This window comes from Ranitomeya imitator, chromosome 2 (assembly GCF_032444005.1).
Source record: "Ranitomeya imitator isolate aRanImi1 chromosome 2, aRanImi1.pri, whole genome shotgun sequence".
NCBI lineage: Eukaryota > Metazoa > Chordata > Amphibia > Anura > Dendrobatidae > Ranitomeya > Ranitomeya imitator.
The window spans coordinates 317,089,695-317,115,189 of record NC_091283.1 but is presented as its reverse complement, the minus strand read 5'-3'; the positions used below and the strand labels follow the sequence as shown (position 1 = coordinate 317,115,189).

At 44.3% G+C, this 25,495-nt stretch overlaps 1 protein-coding gene across 1 annotated transcript; it reads left to right on the top strand.

Annotated features, from left to right (window-relative positions):
* Positions 1-3,859: 3,859 nt before the first annotated feature.
* LOC138666467 (gastrula zinc finger protein XlCGF71.1-like) lies at positions 3,860-6,100 on the top strand. Its single transcript, XM_069754688.1, has 3 exons — positions 3,860-3,866; positions 5,133-5,292; positions 5,899-6,100. Exons 1-3 carry the CDS (start codon positions 3,860-3,862, stop codon positions 6,098-6,100), a joined length of 369 nt encoding a protein of 122 aa, XP_069610789.1.
* Positions 6,101-25,495: the final 19,395 nt, after the last annotated feature.

Sequence of the window (25,495 nt, the reverse complement as noted above, 5' to 3'; positions counted from 1 at the left end):
TTCTACAGAACCCAATAATTGCACGATACAACACTGTTCTGCTCCAGGAAGACATCCAGGCCTCTCTTGAACCCCTCGACTGAGTTCGCCATCACCACCTCCTCAGGCAAGCAATTCCAGATTCTCACTGCCCTAACAGTAAAGAATCCTCTTCTATGTTGGTGGAAAAACCTTCTCTCCTCCAGACGCAAAGAATGCCCCCTTGTGCCCGTCACCTTCCTTGGTATAAACAGATCCTCAGCGAGATATTTGTATTGTCCCCTTATATACTTATACATGGTTATTAGGTCGCCCCTCAGTCGTCTTTTTTCTAGACTAAATAATCCTAATTTCGCTAATCTATCTGGGTATTGTAGTTCTCCCATCCCCTTTATTAATTTTGTTGCCCTCCTTTGTACTCTCTCTAGTTCCATTATATCCTTCCTGAGCACCGGTGCCCAAAACTGGACACAGTACTCCATGTGCGGTCTAACTAGGGATTTGTACAGAGGCAGTATAATGCTCTCATCATGTGTATCCAGACCTCTTTTAATGCACCCCATGATCCTGTTTGCCTTGGCAGCTGCTGCCTGGCACTGGCTGCTCCAGGTAAGTTTATCATTAACTAGGATCCCCAAGTCCTTCTCCCTGTCAGATTTACCCAGTGGTTTCCCGTTCAGTGTGTAATGGTGATATTGATTCCCTCTTCCCATGTGTATAACCTTACATTTATCATTGTTAAACCTCATCTGCCACCTTTCAGCCCAAGTTTCCAACTTATCCAGATCCATCTGTAGCAGAATACTATCTTCTCTTGTATTAACTGCTTTACATAGTTTTGTATCATCTGCAAATATCGATATTTTACTGTGTAAACCTTCTACCAGATCATTAATGAATATGTTGAAGAGAACAGGTCCCAATACTGACCCCTGCGGTACCCCACTGGTCACAGCGACCCAGTTAGAGACTATACCATTTATAACCACCCTCTGCTTTCTATCACTAAGCCAGTTACTAACCCATTTACACACATTTTCCCCCAGACCAAGCATTCTCATTTTGTGTACCAACCTCTTGTGCGGCACGGTATCAAACGCTTTGGAAAAATCGAGATATACCACGTCCAATGACTCACCGTGGTCCAGTCTATAGCTTACCTCTTCATAAAAACTGATTAGATTGGTTTGACAGGAGCGATTTCTCATAAACCCATGCTGATATGGAGTTAAACAGTTATTCTCATTGAGATAATCCAGAATAACATCCCTCAGAAACCCTTCAAATATTTTACCAACAATAGAGGTTAGACTTACTGGCCTATAATTTCCAGGTTCACTTTTAGAGCCCTTTTTGAATATTGGCACCACATTTGCCAATATAGCTTTCAACTTAAGGTTTATTTAACACCCAGCAATATATAATTGAGGGACTAGGACCTAGCCTGAAAGGATATGTTTGCACTGTACAGAGAGTTTATGTCCATTGATCTTCGATGATTATATTTCGCTTATGGGCTCATAACTGGAGACCTCTCTGAGATAATCAAATTTTTCTGAATATGTTGCACTATGATTCTATATTATAGTTTTTTCTGGCTGATCAAGAACCCTTAAGAGCGTTAGACTATCAATATTGGTTATATATACTTGGCAGTGAATTTTACTGGTGGCTGATGCTGGTAATAAATTGTCAGTCATCCCAATTCATAGTTGTTTGTCTGTCAATTTGTTGTTTGTCAATTGTTGGTCTGCTCGTTAGACTGGTTTACATATTCCAGCTGTCCCGTATCACTACCTTGTTAGGTTTAAGTAGGTCAACTTTTGAGTGGCCTGGTGGTATTTTAAAATTGAAATGAATTTAGTGTTTTGTTCGTTTTTGATTGTATTCAATAATAAACTTTACATTTTTAATTAAACATTCATAAACCCCCAACGTAGGTTTGGGTGGGCTACAAGGCGTAACATCCAGACCTTGTTTGGTTTTCTTCAGGTCACTTTAAGAGAAATACACTCTTTAAGATAAACATTAATGAACAGTTTCTTCACTGTAAATAATGAATGGTCTCTTCTTTGGTCATATGTAAAACCAGTAGAAAGCACCTAAGGAGGTGCCAACTATTTACAGGAAAGTTTGTGGACCATTCACTGTCCATGGCCTCAGTGTTTCTTTAAACAAACAAACTTTTAAACTTTAGCAGTCATTTTAAACTCTTAGCAACATTTAGTTAACTCTCTACTTCCTCTTATGCCTGCCCGGCTAGGGACTGCTGCCTCTCCTTCTTTTCCCGACATCTACAGTGCTCCTGCCAGGTTATAATGGGGATTTCTCCTTGGAGCGCTATCATGTTCGCCCCTGTGGGTCCCTCTTCAAACACCACGGGTTCGGTATAGTTAACCCAGGGCCTACTGGCTGGAACTAATGGAGCTGTCATCTGGTCCAGGCTGCCGTACCCCTGGTCCCAGTGTAGTCGATGGCCTATCCCTCCGGGCCTTGGAGTCGGCGGGGTCGATAAGGGGCCCACCAGTGTGTCATCTGGCGCAGGGGTTGCCGCGAGACTTGAGGCTGAGGTACCCTCGGCGTACGGTGACATTTCACCAAGGGACCAAAAACTCTGATCGGGTGTATACAGCAGTGGGGGTGATTCGGGCCTTGCCGTTGGGCCTTCTGCGGCCGGGGTCAGGGTTGCATGCCTTATCTTTTCTTCCGGAGCACCGGATCTTCTTTCCTGCTCCGGGGCGGACAAGGTTGCTGGTGGTCATCCATTAAGGTACCTGAGGAAGGCCTCCTTCCACCCGGCCACAGCCTCCAGTTGCATCTGCACGAGCTGCCGGGTAAGTTCCTCCACTTCTTTCTGCAGGAGGTCCGGATCCAACGTAGGTGGCTGGTACAGTTCTTGCGGGTCCAGGCTTGGGGAGTCCTCCTGCTCCATCCCACGCTCCGGTGCTTTCTCACCTCCCTCTGCCATGCTGCTTTCCGGTACTTCCTCCTCAGTCTGGTTTCCCACGGTTTCACTCCACCACGCCTGTCTTCGTGGGCAGTTATTTCTCTTCTTCCCACCATCCCAGAGCAGGAGGCGGACTTCTCTCATTGATGGGCATACTTCTCTCACATAGTAATATTGATGAGGGGCGGTCATGGTTTTCGCGTCTTTCCTCTAGGTGCCGCCCACAACAACATGCCCTTATCCTCCTGTGCGCCACATGATGCTGTAATAGTGACAGTTTTGGTGGAAATTTACAGTCCAAGTCTCATAGTTAAGCACAGTCGCTCAGGCCAGCAAGACCCATTTTAAAGGGATCGGTCCATTCTGTTCGTGATCAAGTTGGAACGTCCACCAGGGCCGTGGGGTACTCGGTATCGGGTCTGATACTTAAAGGGATGTGTCATGGCAGCATTTACCTGGTCCATGGCCCTGGGCACCCATGTTAAAGGAAAAGGTCTTTAAAGGGGTTTGTGAAATAATAAAAGTTTGTGATGCCAACTATGGTACTTGGCCAGGGGTGACTGATGCTTCTTAAAGGTGTCCTCTGGGGTGATGTTATGGCAGCAGGGATGGTATGGCTTCCAACAGGTGAGGCTGAGTCCCAGGGTTCCCGATGTGTTTGGCAAGGATGGTGCGGTGCCAGAAAATAAACGGAGGACACAGGGTTGCAGTCTCTTTACCTGGTTTACTGATGGTAGACAGCCACAGTCCAGGGTACCGGATCACAGGTGCTGGTATGGTCCGGCCGGCTTGAAAGCGAGTCTGGAATCCCCCTAGCCAGGTGGGGTTTGAAGCCTTCCTTCTAGCGCTGTGTTGTAGTCCCTTGCTGCCTTAGGCCTCACACAAGGTCCTCACGTTTTCTCTCTGTCCCACTTTAGGTAGGACACTACCCGCATGACAGGTAACTCAAGCCTTTTTATAGGATTTCAATCACGACCCGGGCTCTATCTGCTACTGTGTCATCGGGTGTAAATGGTGGACAGGTGACTTGCAATCTGCTGTCCGCTGCTTTCTGCCATGGGGCATAGAGTTACCCACACGACCTCGGTATTCCGGCTACCGGTATCTACGCTCAGCGTGGAGGAAGCTCAGTCGCAGCTTCTCTCCAGCTCTCAACTCTCCTTTGCTCCTTTTCCTCCTTCTCGCTCTCTACAGCTTGTTTCATCCTTTTCTCTCTTCTTTCCAGGAGCTGCAGCACCTCATGCGGCTGCATGGCCCCACACTTTCCTCACAGGAGCTGTAGATCTTCTCGTCTCTACGGCCCCTTTCCTCTGTTTCTCTTACAGACTGACTACTTTCCCTCCAGCCAGAATATATCTATGGGAGCCACCCACAAACTGGATCAGAGCTCCCCCTTCTGGCCTGGAGTTAGGACATGTTGCATGTTTCTGAATACCTGATAAGGGATCCCTCCTCACTTCCAAGCATGTCATCACCTTCCCCATGAGGAAAGCAATGCCACTGTAACAACCAAGAACCTGGGGTGTTACACACCTTCCTGCTGCTCTTCCCGCATGCTCTTCTGTGGGCAGTTCCTTCTTCCTTGCTTACCCCATCCCAGACTAGGAGGCGGACTTCTCTTGTTAACGGACAGATCTCTCGGACATAGTAGTATTGGTGAGGGGCGGCCATAACTTTTCCACTGTTTTTCCAAGCCCCGCCTATGACAACACGCCCAACTCCTCCTGCACGCCACATGGTGCTGCAATGGTGGTGGTAATGGCGACAATTAACAGTTCAATGGTCTCACAATAAAGCACAGTCTCTGAGGTGTACAAGACCCAGTTTGCTGGGTCGGTCCATCCTGTTTGTGATGCCAAGTTTTGGAGTGCACCGCTTGGGCCTAGCGATACTCGGTACCGCGTCCAGTCGTCATTAAAGAGGTGGTCACTTTGGGAGCGAGCTGGTCCATGGCCCTTGGTGTCCAAATTAAAGGAAAGGTCTTTAAAGGGGTTTTTAGAAATAAGAATGTTCATAATGCCACCTGTGGTATTCGTTCAGGGGTGACCGATGCTGCGTAAAGGGTTCCATTGGGGTAATGTTATGGCAGCAGGGATGGTATGGCTTCCCACAGGTGAAGCTGGCTCCCCATGGCTCCCGGTGTGATGGTATAGTAAGAAACAGAGGACACAAGGTTGCAGTCTCTTTACCTCTTTACTGGTGTAAGGCAGCCTCAGTCCAGGGCACCGGATCACAGTACGGTTCATTAATCACCAGCAAACTCACACAGGGGAGAATCCTTTTTACTGTTCAGAATGTGGGAAATGTTTTAACCGGCAATCGGTTTTGGTTAAAGGGAACCTGTCACCCCCAAAATCGATGGTGAGGTAAGCTCATCGTCATCAGGCCTTATCTACAGCATTCTGTAATGCTGTAAATAAGCCCCCGATGTATCCTGAAAGATGGGAAAAAGAGGTTAGCTTATACTCACCCAGAGGCGGTCTCGCTGCGGTCCGGTCAAATGGGTGTCTCATGTCCGCTCCGACGCCTCCTATCTTCATTCCATGACATCCTCTTCTGGTTTTCACGCTGCGGCTCTGGGGCAGGCGTACTTTGTCTGCCCTGTTGAGGGCAGAGCAAAGTACTGCAGTGCGCAGGCGCCGGGCCTCTCTGACCTTTCCGTCGCCTGCGTACTGCAGTACTTTGCTCTGTCCTCAACAGGACAGACAAAGTAAGCCTGCGCCGGAGCTGCTGCGTGAAAACCAGAAGAGGACGTCATGGAATGAAGATGGGAGGCGCTGTTTTGGACCTTAGACACCCATCGGAGCAGGACCGCCCCTGGGTGAGTATAATCTAACCTCTTTTTCTCCTCTTTCAGGTAACATCGGCGGCTTATCTACAGCATTACAGAATGCTGTAGATAAGCCCCTGATGACGGTGAGCTTACCTCACCATCGATTTAAGGGGTGACAGGTTCCCTTTAATCACCATAGAACTCACACAGAGGAGAAACCTTTCTGCTGTTCAGAACGTGAAAAATGTTTTAACCGGAAAGCAAATTTTGATCGCCACCAGAGAACTCACACGGGAGAGAAGCCTTTTTCATGTTCAGAATGTGGAAAATGTTTTGTGAAGAAATCTCTTCTTAGTCACCAAAGAACTCACATGGGAGAGAAGCCTTTTTCATGTTTTTAATGTGGGAAATGTATTACACAGAAATCAACTTTTAATAAGCATCAGGGAAGTCACATAGGGGAGAAAACTTTTTCATGCTCAGAATGTGGGAAATATTTTAACTGAAAATTGTATTTTCTTAAAGAGGTTGACCACTACTAGGACAACCCCTTGTCATTCCTCATGTTTGGCCACATTAAAATAAAAACTCATTGTACGAGAATGATCAGTGCTAAATATGTTGAACAGCCATGTCGGACTAAGCTCCCATCATGAAAAAACTTTCACCAACTAACTAAAATAACATCAGATCCATTAGCAGGTATGGTTGGCAAATACAAAGGTTAATAGGGGTAGCTGCAGGGCATTGTTAGCGTAAATAAGTGATGTCATATGGTAGTAAGTAGTGTCTGTGAGAAGGACAATACAGTTGTCAATATGTGAAGAGTTATGTGAGTAACAACATTAGTTAAAAGGGACATGAGGATTTGTGGATTGTAATGGAGGTTGGTGAAATACTCCTAAACGTTGTCATGTTATAGTATCACTTTCTTTGTTGTTCTAAAATACATGTCTTTCCCTGCAGTATGAGGTTATTATGTATACACCTTTTGCCGCAATATGTGGCTTCTTTGTCTGACCTTATACTGTATATAAAAAGCCCAAATGTGGTCGTCCATATATTGAGGAGTAGAAATCAGCAACATAGCCTATAACTGTTACTCCCTTAAACACAATTTCAGTATGAAATACAGTATCTTTATTTTAACAAAACACATAAAACCATGTAAGAAGAAGAGATTTTGCAGAGAAAATTCATCGGGTAAGTATATAAAACATGTTTAACCCCTTAGTGACAGAGCCAATTTGGTACTTAATGACCAGGCCAATTTTTGCAATTCTGACCACTGTCACTTTATGAGGTTATAACTCTGGAACGCTTCAACGGATCCCGCTGATTCTGAGATTGTTTTTTCGTGACATATTGTACTTCATGTTAGTGGTAACATTTCTTCGATATTACTTGCGATTATTTATGAAAAAAACGGAAATATGGCGAAAATTTTTAAAATTTTGCAGTTTTCAAACTTTGTATTTTTATGCCCTTAAATCAGAGAGATATGTCATAAAAAATAGTTAATAAATAACATTTCCCACATGTCTACTTTACATCAGCACAATTTTGGAAACAAAATTTTTTTTTGTTAGGGAGTTATAAGGGTTAAAAGTTGACCAGCAATTTCTCATTTTTACAACACCATTTCTTTTTAGGGACCACATCACATTTGAAGTCATTTTGAGGGGACTATATGATAGAAAATAATGAAGTGTGACACCATTCTAAAAACTACACCCATCAAGGTTCTCAAAACCACATTCAAGAAGTTTATTAACCCTTTACGTGCTTCACAGGAACTGAAACAATGTGGAAGGAAAAAATGAACATTTAACTTTTTTTTGCAAACATCTTAATTCAGAACCATTTTTTTTATTTTCACAAGTGTAAAAACAGAAATGTAACCATAAATTTTGTTATGCAATTTCTCCTGAATACGCCAATACCCCATATGTGGGGGTAAACCACTGTTAGGGCGCACCGCAGAACTTAGAAGTGAAGGAGCGCCGTTTGACTTTTTCAATGCAGAATTGGCTGGAATTGAGATCGGACGCCATGTCACGTTTAGAGAGCCCCTGATGTGCCTAAACAGTGGAAACTCCCCACAAGTGACACCATTTTGGAAACTAGACCCCTTAAGGAACTTATCTAGATGTGTGGTGAGCACTTTGAACCCCCAAGTGCTTCACAGAAGTTTATAACGTAGAGCCGTGAAAATAAAAAATCGCTTTTGTTTACACAAAAATGATCTTTTTGCCCACAAATTCTTATTTTCACAAGGGTAATAGGAGAAATTAGACCACAAAAGTTGTTGTGCAATTTCTCCTGAGTACGCTGATACCCAATATGTGGGGGTAAACAACTGTTAGGGCACACCGCAGAGCTTGGAAGAGAAGGAGTGCCGTTTTACTTTTTCAATGTAGAATTGGCTGGAATTGAGATTGGACGCCATGTCGCGTTTGGAGAGCCCCTGATGTGCCTAAACAGTGGAAACCCCCCACAAGTGACACCATTTTGGAAACTAGACCCCTTAAGGAACTTATCTAGATGTGTGGCGAGCACTTTGAACCCCCATGTGCTTCACAGAAGTTTATAACGTAGAGCCGTGAAAAAAAAAAATTGCATTTTTTCTACAAAAATGATCTTTTTGCCCACAAATTTTTATTTTCACAAGGGTAACAGGAGAAATTAGACCACAAAAGTTGTTGTGCAATTTCTCCTGAGTACGTCGATACCCAATATGTGGGGGTAAACCACTGTTTGGGCGCACCGCAGAGCTTGGAAGAGAAAGAGTGCCGTTTTACTTTTTCAATGTAGAATTGGCTGGAATTGAGATCGGACGCCATGTCGCGTTTGGAGAGCCCCTGATGTGCCTAAACAGTAGAAATCCCCCACAAGTGACCCCATTTTGGAAACTAGACCCCCCATGGAACTTATCTAGATGTGTGGTGAGAACCTTGAATGCCCAAGTGCTTCACAGAAGTTTATAATGCAGAGCCGTGAAAATAAAAAATATTTTTTTTTCCACAAAAAAGATTTTTTAGCCACCAAATTTTTATTTTCACAAGGGTAACAAGAGAAACTGGACCCCAAAAGTTGTTGTCCAATTTGTCCTGAGTATGCTGGTACCCCATATGTGGGGGTAAACCACTGTTTGGGCGCACGGCAGAGCTCGGAAGGAAGGAGCGCCGTTTTGGAATGCAGACTTTGATAGAATGGTCTGCGGGTATTATGTTGCATTTGCAGAGCCCCTGATGTACCTAACCAGTAGAAACCCTCCACAAGTGACCCCATTTTGGAAACTAGACCCCCCAAGGAACTTATCTAGATGTGTGGTGAGAACTTTGAATGCCCAAGTGCTTCACAGAAGTTTAGAATGCAGAGTCGTGAAAATAAAAAATATTTTTTTTTCCACAAAAAAGATATTGTAGCCCCCAAGTTTTTATTTTCATAAGGGTAACAGGAGAAATTGGACTGCAATAGTTGTTGTCCAATTTATCCCGAGTACGCTGATGTGCCATATGTGGCGGTAAACCACTGTTTGGGCGCACGGCAGAGCTCGGAAGGGAAGGAGCGCCTTTTTGGAATGCAGACTTTGATAGAATGGTCTGTGGGCATTATGTTGCGATTGCAGAGCCCCTGATGTACCTAAACTGTAGTAACCCCCCACAAGTGACCCCATTTTGGAAACTAGACCCCCCAAGGAACTTATCTAGATGTGTGGTGAGAACTTTGAATGCCCAAGTGCTTCACAGAAGTTTAGAATGCAGAGTCGTGAAAATAAAAAATATTTTTTTTTCACAAAAAAGATTTTGTAGCCCCCAAGTTTTTATTTTCACAAGGGTAACAAGAGAAATTGGACCCCAGAAGTTGTTGTCCAATTTATCCCGAGTACGCTGATGCCCCATATGTGGGGGTAACCCACTGTTTGGGCGCACGGCAGAGCTCAGAAGGGAGGGAGCACCATTTGACTTTTTGAGCGCAAAATTGGCTGTCGTGTTTGGAGACCCCCTGATGTACCTAAACAGTGGAAACCCCCCAATTCTAGCTCCAACCCTAACCCCAACACACCCCTAACCCTAATCCCAACCTCATCCATAATCCTAATCACTAACCCTAACCATAATCACAACCCTTACCCCAAGTCAACCCTAACCATAACCATAACCCTAATCAAAACCCTAAATCCAACACACCCCTAATCCTAATCTCAACCCTAACCTCAAACCTAACTCTAATCCCAATACACCCCTAATCACAACCCTAACCTTAACCCTAATCCCAAACCTAACCCTAATCCCAAGCGTAACCCTAATGCCAACCCTAACCCTAATACGAACCCTAATCCAAACCCTAACCCTAATCCCAGCTCTAACCCTAACTTTAGCCCCAACCCTAGCCCTAGCTTTAGCCCCAACCCTAACCCTAGCCCTAGGGCTACTTTCACACTTGCGTCGTTTGGCATTCCGTCGCAATCCGTCGTTTTGGACAAGAAACGGATCCTGCAAATGTGCCCGCAGGATGCGTTTTTTGCCCATAGACTTGTATTGCCGACGGATCGTGACGGATGGCCACACGTCGCGTCCGTCGTGCACTGGATCAGTTGTGTTTTGGCGGAGCGTCGGCACAAAAAACGTTCAATGAAACGTTTTTTTGTACGTCGCATCCGCCATTTCTGACCGCGCATGCGTGGCCGTAACTCCGCCCCCTCCTCCCCAGGACATAGATTGGGCAGCGGATGTGTTGAAAAACTACAGCTGCTGCCCACGTTGTGCACAATTTTCACAACGTGCGTCGGTATGTCGGGCCGACGCATTGCGACGGCCCCGTACCGACGTAAGTGTGAAAGAAGCCTAACCCTAAGTTTAGCCCCAACCCTAACCCTAAATTTAGCCCCAACCCTAACCCTAAATTTAGCCCCAACCCTAGCCCTACCCCTAACCTAACCCTACCCCTAACCTAACCCTACCCCTAACCCTACCCCTAACCTAACCCTACCCCTAACCCTACCCCTAACCTAACCCTACCCCTAACCCTACCCCTAACCTAACCCTAACCCTACCCCTAACCCTACCCCTAACCCTACCCTACCCCTAACCCTACCCCTAACCCTACCCCTAACCCTAACCTAACCCTACCCCTAACCTAACCCTACCCCTAACCCTACCCCTAACCCTACCCCTAACCCTAACCTAACCCTACCCCTAACCCTACCCCTAACCCTACCCCTAACCCTACCCCTAACCCTACCCCTAATTTTAGCCCCAACTGCTGTTCTCCTGCCGGCCGGCAGATGGAGACAGATGGCGGGCACACTGGGCATGCGTCCGCCATTTTCTGCTGCCGGCAGCCAGAAGGAGCAGCAAGAGGATCCAGGGACCTAGGTGAGTATGCTAGGGTCCCCGAATCCCCCTATTTCTCTGTCCTCTGATGTGCGATCACATCAGAGGACAGAGAATTACACTTTACTTTTTTTTTTTTTTTTTTTTTTGCGGTCGCCGGTAAACAGTTAATTACCGGCGATCGCAAAACAGGGGTCGGTAATACCGACCCCGATCGTGCTCTTTGGGGTCTCGGCTACCCCCGGCAGCCGAGACCCCAAAGATTCTCCCGGTGCCGGCCGGCGGGCGCACTGCGCATGCGCCCGCCATTTTGAAGATGGCGGCGCCCACCGGGAGACACGAGGAGCATCGGGGGAGCTAGGTGAGTATTGGGGGGCCACCTGGGACCCCTTTTCTCTGTCCTCCGATGTGCGATCACATCGGAGGACAGAGAAATTAAAAAGAGATCGCTTTTTTTTTTTTTTTTTTTGGGGATCGCCGGTAAACGGTTAATTACCGGCGATCGCAAATGCGGGGTGGGTTAAAAACCCCCCGAATCATGTTCTCTGGGGTCTCGGCTACCCTCGGCAGCCGAGACCCCGGAGAAAATCGGCCTCTGGGGGGCGCTATGGACTTTTTCCACAGCGCCGTTAATTAACGGCGCTGTGGTTTAAGTACCCTTAGCGGCCGCCGTTACAAGGCGTATCGGCGGTCGCTAAGGGGTTAAATCTGTCCCAAAGTATAGTTTAGTAAGATCCTTTACATATATATCATTTTAAGTGGAAAGCCCATATGGAAGAAGCATATAGCAATTCACAATAAACCCAGATACAAAAGCTATATAGAACGGATTTACAATCCACACACGAATAAATATTAAATTGTAGTATAATAAAGTGATAGTCTTTCACTAGGGGGACTTGTCAGGGAGTCACAAAAACACTGAACCTTAGGAAGGCAAAGTTTGACCAGCTTAGAGATGCCCTTAATCTGGTAGACTGGGACAATATCCTCAGAAATAAGAATACAGATAATAAATGGGAAATGTTTAAGAACATCCTAAATAGGCAGTGTAAGCGGTTTATACCTTGTGGGAATAAAAGGACTAGAAATAGGAAAAACCCAATGTGGCTAAACAAAGAAGTAAGACAGGCAATTAACAGTAAAAAGAAAGCATTTGCACTACTAAAGCAGGATGGCACCATTGAAGCTCTAATAAACTATAGGGAGAAAAATACTTTATCTAAAAAACTAATTAAAGCTGCCAAAAAGGAAACAGAGAAGCACATTGCTAAGGAGAGTAAAACTAATCCCAAACTGTTCTTCAACTATATCAATAGTAAATGAATAAAAACTGAAAATGTAGGCCCCTTAAAAAATAGTGAGGAAAGAATGGTTGTAGATGATGAGGAAAAAGCTAACATATTAAACACCTTCTTCTCCACGGTATTCACGGTGGAAAATGAAATGCTAGGTGAAATCCCAAGAAACAATGAAAACCCTATATTAAGGGTCACCAATCTAACCCGAGAAGAGGTGCGAAACCGGCTAAATAAGATTAAAATAGATAAATCTCCGGGTCCAGATGGCATACACCCACGAGTACTAAGAGAACTAAGTAATGTAATAGATAAACCATTATTTCTTATTTTTAGGGACTCTATAGCGACGGGGTCTGTTCCGCAGGACTGCGCATAGCAAATGTGGTGCCAATATTCAAAAAGGGCTCTTAAAGTGAACCTGGAAATTATAGGCCAGTAAGTCTAACCTCTATTGTTGGTAAAATATTTGAAGGGTTTCTGAGGGATGTTATTCTGGATTATCTGAATGAGAATAACTGTTTAACTCCATATCAGCAAGGGTTTATGAGAAATCGCTCCTGTCAAACCAATCTAATCAGTTTTTATGAAGAGGTAAGCTATAGGCTGGACCACGGTGAGTCATTGGACGTGGTATATCTGATTTTTCCAAAGCGTTTGATACCGTGCCGCACAAGAGGTTGGTACACAAAATGAGAATACTTGGTCTGGGGGAAAATGTGTGTAAATGGGTTAGTAACTGGCTTAGTGATAGAAAGCAGAGGGTGGTTATAAATGGTATAGTCTCTAACTGGGTCGCTGTGACCAGTGGGGTACCGCAGGGGTCAGTATTGGGACCTGTTCTCTTCAACATATTCATTAATGATCTGGTAGAAGGTTTACACAGTAAAATATCGATACTTGCAGATGATACAAAACTATGTAAAGCAGTTAATACAAGAGAAGATAGTATTCTGCTACAGATGGATCTGGATAAGTTGGAAACTTGGGCTGAAAGGTGGCAGATGAGGTTTAACAATGATAAATGTAAGGTTATACACATGGGAAGAAGGAACCAATATCACCATTACACACTGAACGGGAAACCACTGGGAACCAAAGAACGGCGGTGAGAGAGCATGTGAAGACCCTGGGAGACAACACATAGTTATAGTCAAGTAAATAAGGCAACACACTGCAAATATGAAACACGAAAATTGAACTGCATTACTGCACTAGAAATATGAAAAATGAGAGCGTTTAGCGCATAAAAATGGCCAATTTTATGTGTACCTGGTAGCCACATTAGGGCATCTCTCTTATACCAGGTCCTAAACTTGGAAACAGGAACACATGGGCTACTTGCACAGTGAACAAGTCTGTAAGAACATGTTCACACACCACCAAGAAACCTGAAGACACAAAAGAGAATGGTAAAACCAAAAACACTCAGTTTGAAAAAATGTTTGCAGTAATCCGCAAGTGCTAGTAAAAGATGTAAATAACAGGGTATTTGGTTGATACGTTTTTTGCAAAAAATGTATACTAAGCTGCTCTACCAATCTTCACGGTATACCCATATCAGAGCAGTCCTAACTAATGTATGCAATCCCTATCTGATGTATTTAAAAACCTGATCATCTGTATATTACCTGTGTGAACAGGGTTCAGAGAGGAAAAATCCATGTGTGCATACAGGGCAGAACAGCTTTTGTGCAGCTAGCCCAAGAGGAGTGGTGGAACTCCCCAGTCTTGTAGACACAAGAGAACAATCATGGAAACAGGAACACATGGGCTACTTGCACAGTGAACAAGTCTGTAAGAACATGTTCACACACCACCAAGAAACCTGAAGACACAAAAGAGAATGGTAAAACCAAAAACACTCAGTTTGAAAAAATGTTTGCAGTAATCCGCAAGTGCTAGTAAAAGATGTAAGTAACAGGGTATTTGGTTGATACGTTTTTTGCAAAAAATGTATACTAAGCTGCTCTACCAATCTTCACGGTATACCCATATCAGAGCAGTCCTAACTAATGTATGCAATCCCTATCTGATGTATTTAAAAACCTGATCATCTGTATATTACCTGTGTGAACAGGGTTCAGAGAGGAAAAATCCATGTGTGCATACAGGGCAGAACAGCTTTTGTGCAGCTAGCCCAAGAGGAGTGGTGGAACTCCCCAGTCTTGTAGACACAAGAGAACAATCATGGAAACAGGAACACATGGGCTACTTGCACAGTGAACAAGTCTGTAAGAACATGTTCACACACCACCAAGAAACCTGAAGACACAAAAGAGAATGGTAAAACCAAAAACACTCAGTTTGAAAAAATGTTTGCAGTAATCCGCAAGTGCTAGTAAAAGATGTAAATAACAGGGTATTTGGTTGATACGTTGTTTGCAAAAAATGTATACTAAGCTGCTCTACCAATCTTCACGGTATACCCATATCAGAGCAGTCCTAACTAATGTATGCAATCCCTATCTGATGTATTTAAAAACCTGATCATCTGTATATTACCTGTGTGAACAGGGTTCAGAGAGGAAAAATCCATGTGTGCATACAGGGCAGAACAGCTTTTGTGCAGCTAGCCCAAGAGGAGTGGTGGAACTCCCCAGTCTTGTAGACACAAGAGAACAATCATGGAAACAGGAACACATGGGCTACTTGCACAGTGAACAAGTCTGTAAGAACATGTTCACACACCACCAAGAAACCTGAAGACACATTCTCTTTTGTGTCTTCAGGTTTCTTGGTGGTGTGTGAACATGTTCTTACAGACTTGTTCACTGTGCAAGTAGCCCATGTGTTCCTGTTTCCATGATTGTTCTCTTGTGTCTACAAGACTGGGGAGTTCCACCACTCCTCTTGGGCTAGCTGCACAAAAGCTGTTCTGCCCTGTATGCACACATGGATTTTTCCTCTCTGAACCCTGTTCACACAGGTAATATACAGATGATCAGGTTTTTAAATACATCAGATAGGGATTGCATACATTAGTTAGGACTGCTCTGATATGGGTATACCGTGAAGATTGGTAGAGCAGCTTAGTATACATTTTTTGCAAAAAACGTATCAACCAAATACCCTGTTATTTACATCTTTTACTAGCACTTGCGGATTACTGCAAACATTTTTTCAAACTGAGTGTTTTTGGTTTTACCATTCTCTTTTGTGTCTTCAAGTTTCTTGGTGGTGTGTGAACATGTTCTTACAGACTTGTTCACTGTGCAAGTAGCCCATGTGTTCCTGTTTCCATGATTGTTCTCTTGTGTCTACAAGACTGGGGAGTTCCACCACTCCTCTTGGGCTAGCTGCACAAAAGCTGTTCTGCCCTGTATGCACACATGGATTTTTCCTCTCTGAACCCTGTTCACACAGGTAATATACAGATGATCAGGTTTTTAAATACATCAGATAGGGATTGCATACATTAGTTAGGACTGCTCTGATATGGGTATACCGTGAAGATTGGTAGAGCAGCTTAGTATACATTTTTTGCAAAAAACGTATCAACCAAATACCCTGTTATTTACATCTTTTACTAGCACTTGCGGATTACTGCAAACATTTTTTCAAACTGAGTGTTTTTGGTTTTACCATTCTCTTTTGTGTCTTCAAGTTTCTTGGTGGTGTGTGAACATGTTCTTACAGACTTGTTCACTGTGCAAGTAGCCCATGTGTTCCTGTTTCCATGATTGTTCTCTTGTGTCTACAAGACTGGGGAGTTCCACCACTCCTCTTGGGCTAGCTGCACAAAAGCTGTTCTGCCCTGTATGCACACATGGATTTTTCCTCTCTGAACCCTGTTCACACAGATAATATACAGATGATCAGGTTTTTAAATACATCAGATAGGGATTGCATACATTAGTTAGGACTGCTCTGATATGGGTATACCGTGAAGATTGGTAGAGCAGCTTAGTATACATTTTTTGCAAAAAACGTATCAACCAAATACCCTGTTATTTACATCTTTTACTAGCACTTGCGGATTACTGCAAACATTTTTTCAAACTGAGTGTTTTTGGTTTTACCATTCTCTTTTGTGTCTCCAGGTCCTAAACTTGCCTTTCCTCGCTGAGAATAAAAGTCTTCATCTGAATGGGTACATGAAAAATTGGCCATTTTTATGCGCTAAACACTCTCATTTTTCATATTTCTAGTGCAGTAATGCAGTTCAATTTTCGTGTTTCATATTTGCATGTTTTAGCGCTGCAGTGTGCTGCCTTATTTACTTGACTATGTACGAGTTGGCGACTATAGGCTCAGCACCTGTTCACACTTAGTCTATGTTTGGATGTGACGGTCAGGTTTTTGAAATGCATTCTTCAGCCTTCTGGTTGAGCACTCCCACCTCCTAGCCACATGTGTTTTAATTACAGCAGGTCCAATACCCCTCCACAGAGAGAGAGAATTTTAGTCTAAGAAGAGGTCTCACATGTACCCATTCAGATGGAGACGTTTATTCTCAGCGAGGAAAGGCAAGTTTAGGACCTGGTATAAGAGAGATGCCCTAATGTGGCTACCAGGTACACATAAAATTGGCCATTTTTATGCGCTAAACACTCTCATTTTTCATATTTCTAGTGCAGTAATGCAGTTCAATTTTCGTGTTTCATATTTGCATGTTTTAGCGCTGCAGTGTACTTCCTTATTTACTTGACTATGTACGAGTTGGCGACTCTAGGTTCAGCACCTGTTCACACTTAGTCTATGTTTGGATGTGACGGTCAGGTTTTTGAAATGCATTCTTCAGCCTTCTGATTGAGCACTCCCGCCTCCTAGCCACATGTGTTTTAATTACAGCAGGTCCAAAACCCCTCCACAGAGAGAGAGAATTTTAGTCTAGAAGAGGTCTCACATGTACCCATTCAGATGAGATGTTTATTCTCAGCGAGGAAAGGCAAGTTTAGGACCTGGTATAAGAGAGATGCTCTAATGTGGCTACCAGGTACACATAAAATTGGCCATTTGTATGCGCAAAACGCTCTCATTTTTCATATTTCTAGTGCAGTAATGCAGTTCAATTTTCGTGTTTCATATTTGCATGTTTTAGCGCTGCAGTGTGCTGCCTTATTTACTTGACTATGTACGAGTTGGCGACTCTAGGTTCAGCACCTGTTCACACTTAGTCTATGTTTGGATGTGACGGTCAGGTTTTTGAAATGCATTCTTCAGCCTTCTGATTGAGCACTCTCGCCTCCTAGCCCATGTGTTTTAATTACAGCAGGTCCAATACCCCTCCACAGAGAGAGAGAATTTTAGAGAATTTTAGTCTAAGAAGAGGTCTCACATGTACCCATTCAGATGGAGACATTTATTCTCAGCGAGGAAAGGCAACTTTAGGACCTGGTATAAGAGAGATGCCCTAATGTGGCTACCAGGTACACAAAAAATTGGCCATTTTTATGCGCTAAACGCTCTCATTTTTCATATTTCTAGTGCAGTAATGCAGTTCAATTTTCGTGTTTCATATTTGCATGTTTTAGCGCTGCAGTGTGCTGCCTTATTTACTTGACTATGTACGAGTTGGCGACTCTAGGTTCAGCACCTGTTCACACTTAGTCTATGTTTGGATGTGACGGTCAGATTTTTGAAATGCATTCTTCAGCCTTCTGATTGAGCACTCCCGCCTCCTAGCCACATGTGTTATAATTACAGCAGGTCCAATACCCCTCCACAGAGAGAGAGAATTTTAGTCTAAGAAGAGGTCTCACATGTACCCATTCAGATGGAGACGTTTATTCTCAGCGAGGAAAGGCAAGTTTAGGACCTGGTATAAGAGAGATGCCCTAATGTGGCTACCAGGTACACATAAAATTGGCCATTTTTATGCGCTAAACGCTCTCATTTTTCATATTTCTAGTGCAGTAATGCAGTTCAATTTTCGTGTTTCATGTTTGCATGTTTTAGCGCTGCAGTGTGCTGCCTTATTTACTTGACTATGTACGAGTTGGCGACTCTAGGCTCAGCACCTGTTCACACTTAGTCTATGTTTGGATGTGACGGTCAGGTTTTTGAAATGCATTCTTCAGCCTTCTGATTGAGCACTCCCGCCTCCTAGCCACATGTGTTTTAATTACAGCAGGTCCAATACCCCTCCACAGAGAGAGAGAATTTTAATCTAAGAATAGGTCTCACATGTACCCATTCAGATGGAGACGTTTATTCTCAGCGAGGAAAGGCAAGTTTAGGACCTGGTATAAGAGAGATGCCCTAATGTGGCTACCAGGTACACATAAAATTGGCCATTTTTATGCGCTAAACGCTCTCATTTTTCATATTTCTAGTGCAGTAATGAAGTTCAATTTTCGTGTTTCATATTTGCATGTTTTAGCGCTGCAGTGTGCTGCCTTATTTACTTGACTATGTACGAGTTGGCGACTCTAGGTTCAGCACCTTGTTATGTAGGCAATCCCGTGACACAGTGTGCCAGCAATCAGAGCACATACAGTGATCTGATAATAACCCAAAAGCAATAGAACGAGCTCTGAGATGTGGAATCTCTGTAGACCGCAAAACCTGAAGGTATCCTAAACACAACTAAAGGCAGCTGTGGATTGCGCCTGACACTACCTATGCAACTCGGCACAGCCTGAGGAACTGACTAGCCTGAAGATAGAAATACAAGCCTGACTTGCCTCAGACAAATACCCCAAAGGAAAAGGCAGCCCCCCACATATAATGACTGTTAGCAAGATGAAAAGACAAAACGTAGGGATGAAATAGATTCAGCAAAGTGAGGCCCGATATTCTAGATAGAGCGAGGATAGCAAAGAGAACTTTGCAGTCTACAAAAAACCCTAAAGCAAAAAACCACGCAAAGGGGGCAAAAAGACCCACCGTGCCGAACTAACGGCACGGCGGTACACCCTTTGCGTCTCAGAGCTTCCAGCAAAACGAAAATACAAGCTGGACAGAAAAAATAGCAACAAAAGCAAATAAGCACTTATCTAAGCAGAGCAGCAGGCCACAGGAAAGATCCAGAAGCTCAGATCCAACACTGGAACATTGACAAGGAGCAAGGAAGACAGAATCAGGTGGAGTTAAATAACAAAGCAGCCAACGAGCTCACCAGAACACCTGAGGGAGGAAGCTCAGAAGCTGCAGTACCACTTGTGACCACAGGAGTGAATTCAGCCACAGAATTCACAACAGTACCCCCCCCTTGAGGAGGGGTCACCGAACCCTCACCAGAGCCCCCAGGCTGACCAGGATGAGCCACATGAAAGGCACGAACAAGATCTGGAGCATGGACATCAGAGGCAAAAACCCAGGAATTATCTTCCTGAGCATAACCCTTCCATTTAACCAGATACTGGAGTTTCCGTCTAGAAACACGAGAATCCAAAATTTTCTCCACAATATACTCCAATTCCCCCTCCACCAAAACCGGGGCAGGAGGCTCAACAGATGGAACCATAGGTGCCACGTATCTCCGCAACAACGACCTATGGAATACATTATGTATGGAAAAGGAGTCTGGGAGGGTCAGACGAAAAGACACAGGATTGAGAATCTCAGAAATCCTATACGGACCAATAAAACGAGGTTTAAATTTAGGAGAGGAAACCTTCATAGGAATATGACGAGAAGATAACCAAACCAGATCCCCAACACGAAGTCGGGGACCCACACGGCGTCTGCGATTAGCGAAAAGTTGAGCCTTCTCCTGGGACAAGGTCAAATTGTCCACTACCTGAGTCCAGATCTGCTGCAACCTGTCCACCACAGAATCCACACCAGGACAGTCCGAAGACTCAACCTGTCCTGAAGAGAAACGAGGATGGAACCCAGAATTGCAGAAAAATGGAGAGACCAAGGTAGCCGAGCTGGCCCGATTATTAAGGGCGAACTCAGCCAACGGCAAAAAGGACACCCAATCATCCTGGTCTGCAGAAACAAAACATCTCAGATATGTTTCCAAGGTCTGATTGGTTCGTTCGGTCTGGCCATTAGTCTGAGGATGGAAAGCCGAGGAAAAAGATAGGTCAATGCCCATCCTACCACAAAAGGCTCGCCAAAACCTCGAAACAAACTGGGAACCTCTGTCAGAAACAATATTCTCAGGAATGCCATGCAAACGAACCACATGCTGGAAGAACAAAGGCACCAAATCAGAGGAGGAAGGCAATTTAACCAAGGGCACCAGATGGACCATTTTAGAAAAGCGATCACAAACCACCCAAATGACTGACATCCTTTGAGAAACGGGAAGGTCAGAAATGAAATCCATCGAAATATGTGTCCAAGGCCTCTTTGGGACCGGCAAGGGCAAAAGCAACCCACTGGCACGTGAACAGCAGGGCTTAGCCCTAGCACAAATCCCACAGGACTGCACAAAAGTACGTACATCCCGTGACAGAGATGGCCACCAGAAGGATCTAGCCACTAACTCTCTGGTACCAAAGATTCCAGGATGACCAGCCAACACCGAACAATGAAGTTCAGAGATAACTTTACTAGTCCACCTATCAGGGACGAACAGTTTCTCCGCCGGACAACGATCAGGTTTATTCGCCTGAAATTTTTGCAACACTCGCCGCAAATCAGGGGAGATGGCAGACACAATGACTCCTTCCTTGAGGATACTCGCTGGCTCAGATGAACCTGGAGAGTCGGGCACAAAACTCCTAGACAGAGCATCCGCCTTCACATTTTTAGAGCCCGGAAGGTACGAAATCACAAAATCGAAGCGGGCAAAAAATAACGACCAACGGGCCTGTCTAGGATTCAAGCGCTTGGCAGACTCGAGATAAGTAAGGTTCTTATGATCAGTCAATACCACCACGCGATGCTTAGCTCCTTCAAGCCAATGACGCCATTCCTCGAATGCCCACTTCATGGCCAGCAACTCTCGGTTGCCCACATCATAATTACGCTCAGCAGCCGAAAACTACCTGGAAAAGAAAGCACATGGTTTCAACACTGAGCAACCAGAACCTCTCTGTGACAAAACCGCCCCTGCTCCAATCTCAGAAGCATCAACCTCGACCTGGAACGGAAGAGAAACATCTGGTTGACACAACACAGGGGCAGAACAAAAACGATGCTTCAACTCCTGAAAAGCTTCCACAGCAGCAGAAGACCAATTAACCAAATCAGCACCCTTCTTGGTCAAATCGGTCAATGGTTTGGCAATGCTAGAAAAATTACAGATGAAGCGACGATAAAAATTAGCAAAGCCCAGGAATTTTTCCAGACTTTTCAGAGATGTCGGCTGAGTCCAATCCTGGATGGCTTGGACCTTAACCGGATCCATCTCGATAGTAGAAGGGGAAAAAAATGAACCCCAAAAATGAAACTTTCTGCACACCGAAGAGACACTTAGATCCCTTCACAAACAAAGAATTAGCACGCAGGACCTGGAAAACCATTCTGACCTGCTTCACATGAGAGTCCCAATCATCTGAGAAGATCAAAATGTCATCCAAGTAAACAATCAGGAATTTATCCAGATACTCACGGAAGATGTCATGCATAAAAGACTGAAACACAGATGGAGCATTGGCAAGTCCGAACGGCATCACTAGATACTGAAAATGACCCTCGGGCGTATTAAATGCAGTTTTCCATTCATCTCCTTGCCTGATTCTCACCAGATTATACGCACCACGAAGATCTATCTTAGTGAACCAACTAGCCCCCTTAATCCGAGCAAACAAGTCAGATAACAATGGCAAGGGATACTGAAATTTAACAGTGATCTTATTAAGAAGGCGGTAATCAATACACGGTCTCAGCGAACCATCCTTCTTGGCTACAAAAAAGAACCCTGCTCCCAGTGGTGATGACGATGGGCGAATATGTCCCTTCTCCAGGGATTCCGTCACATAACTGCGCATAGCGGCGTGTTCAGGCACGGATAAATTAAATAATCGACCCTTAGGGAATTTACTACCAGGAATCAAATTGATAGCACAATCACAATCCCCATGCGGAGGTAGGGCATCGGACTTGGGCTCTTCAAATACATCCTGATAATCAGACAAGAACTCTGGGACCTCAGAAGGAGTGGATGACGAAATAGACAAAAATGGAACATCACCATGTACCCCCTGACAACCCCAGCTGGATACCGACATAGAGTTCCAATCCAATACTGGATTATGGGTTTGCAGCCATGGCAACCCCAACACGACCACATCATGCAGATTATGTAGCACCAGAAAGCGAATAACTTCCTGATGTGCAGGAGCCATGCACATGGTCAGCTGGGTCCAGTACTGAGGTTTATTCTTGGCCAAAGGTGTAGCATCAATTCCTCTCAACGGAATAGGACACCGCAAAGGCTCCAAGAAAAACCCACAACGTTTAGCATAATACAAATCCATCAGATTCAGGGCAGCGCCTGAATCCACAAACGCCATGACAGAATACGATGACAAAGAGCATATCAAGGTAATGGACAGAAGGAATTTGGATTGTACAGTACCAATGACGGCAGACCTATCGAACCGCTTAGTGCGCTTAGGACAATCAGAAATAGCATGAGTGGAATCACCACAGTAGAAACACAGACCATTCAGACGTCTGTGTTCTTGCCGTTCAACTCTGGTCATAGTCCTATCGCACTGCATAGGATCAGGTTTAATCTCAGACAATACCGCCAAATGGTGCACAGATTTACGCTCGCGCAAGCGTCGACCGATCTGAATGGCCAAAGACATAGACTCATTCAAACCAGCAGGCATAGGAAAACCCACCATGACATCCTTAAGAGCCTCAGAGAGACCCTTTCTGAACAAAGCTGCCAGCGCAGATTCATTCCACAGAGTACTGACCACTTCCTAAATTTCTGACAATATACTTCTATATCATCCTGACCCTGGCACAAAACCAGCAAATTTTTCTCAGCCTGATCCACCGAATTAGGCTCATCGTAAAGTAATCCGAGCGCCAGGAAAAACGCATTGACATTACTCAATGCAGGGTCTCCTGGCGCAAGAGAAAATGCCCAGTCCTGAGGGTCGCCGCGCAAAAAAGAAATAATAATCAAAACCTGTTGAACAGGATTATAAGAAGAATGAGGTTTCAAGGCCAGAAATAGCTTACAATTATTTTTGAAATTAAGAAACTTAGTTCTATCACCAAAAAACAAATCAGGAATAGGAATTCTTGGTTCTAACATAGATTTCTGATCAATAGTATCTTGAATCCTTTGTACATTTGTAACGAGATTATCCATTGAAGAGCACAGACCCTGAATATCCATGTCCACACCTGTGTCCTGAAACACCCAAATGTCTAGGGGAAAAAAAAGACTGAACACAGAGCTGAGAAAAAAAAATGATGTCAGAACTTCTTTTTTCCCTCTAGTGAGAATCATTAGATGGCTCCTTGTACTGTTATGTAAGCAATCCAGTGACACAGTGTGCCAGCAATCAGAGCACATACAGTGATCTGATAATAACCCAAAAGCAATAGAACAAGCTCTGAGACGTGGAATCTCTGTAGACCGCAAAACCTGAACCTATCCTAAACACAACTAAAGGCAGCTGTGGATTGCGCCTTACACTACCTATGCAACTCGGCACAGCCTGAGGAACTGACTAGCCTGAAGATAGAAATACAAGCCTGACTTGCCTCAGAGAAATACCCCAAAGGAAAAGGCAGCCCCCCACATATAATGACTGTTAGCAAGATGAAAAGACAAAACGTAGGGATGAAATAGATTCAGCAAAGTGAGGCCCGATATTCTAGATAGAGCGAGGATAGCAAAGAGAACTTTGCAGTCTACAAAAAACCCTAAAGCAAAAAGCCACGCAAAGGGGGCAAAAAGACCCACCGTGCTGAACTAACGGCACGGCGGTACACCCTTTGCGTCTCAGAGCTTCCAGCAAAACGAAAATACAAGCTGGACAGAAAAAATAGCAACAAAAGCAAAGAAGCACTTATCTAAGCAGAGCAGCAGGCCACAGGAAAGATCCAGAAGCTCAGATCCAACACTGGAACATTGACAAGGAGCAAGGAAGACAGAATCAGGTGGAGTTAAATAACAAAGCAGCCAACGAGCTCACCAGAACACCTGAGGGAGGAAGCTCAGAAGCTGCAGTACCACTTGTGACCACAGGAGTGAATTCAGCCACAGAATTCACAACAGCACCTGTTCACACTTAGTCTATGTTTGGATGTGACGGTCAGGTTTTTGAAATGCATTCTTCAGCCTTCTAATTGAGCACTCCCGCCTCCTAGCCACATGTGTTTTAATTACAGCAGGTCCAATACCCCTCCACAGAGAGAGAGAATTTTAGTCTAAGAAGAGGTCTCACATGTACCCATTCAGATGGAGACGTTTATTCTCAGCGAGGAAAGGCAAGTTTAGGACCTAGTATAAGAGAGATGCCCTAATGTGGCTACCAGGTACACATAAAATTGGCCATTTTTATGCGCTAAACGCTCTCATTTTTCATATTTCTAGTGCAGTAATGCAGTTCAATTTTCGTGTTTCATGTTTGCATGTTTTAGCGCTGCTGTGTGCTGTCTTATTTACTTGACTATGTACGAGTTGGCGACTCTAGGCTCAGCACCTGTTCACACTTAGTCTATGTTTGGATGTGACGGTCAGGTTTTTGAAATGCATTCTTCAGCCTTCTGATTGAGCACTCCCGCCTCCTAGCCACATGTGTTTTAATTACAGCAGGTCCAATACCCCTCCACAGAGAGAGAGAATTTTAATCTAAGAAGAGGTATCACATGTACCCATTCAGATGGAGACGTTTATTCTCAGCGAGGAAAGGCAAGTTTAGGACCTGGTATAAGAGAGATGCCCTAATGTGGCTACCAGGTACACATAAAATTGGCCATTTTTATGCGCTAAACGCTCTCATTTTTCATATTTCTAGTGCAGTAATGCAGTTCAATTTTCGTGTTTCATATTTGCATATTTTAGCGCTGCAGTGTGCTGCCTTATTTACGTGACTATGTACGAGTTGGCGACTCTAGGTTCAGCACCTGTTCACACTTAGTCTATGTTTGGATGTGACGGTCAGGATTTTGAAATGCATTCTTCAGCCTTCTGATTGAGCACTCCCGCCTCCTAGCCACATGTGTTTTAATTACAGCAGGTCCAATACCCCTCCACAGAGAGAGAGAATTTTAGTCTAAGAAGAGGTCTCACATGTACCCATTCAGATGGAGACGTTTATTCTCAGCGAGGAAAGGCAAGTTT

Coding starts and splice junctions, on each gene's coding strand:
- LOC138666467 (XM_069754688.1), top strand. Junction 5,293..5,898: donor CCCCCAAAATCGATGGTGAG/GTAAGCTCATCG, acceptor TAATCACCATAG/AACTCACACAGAGGAGAAAC.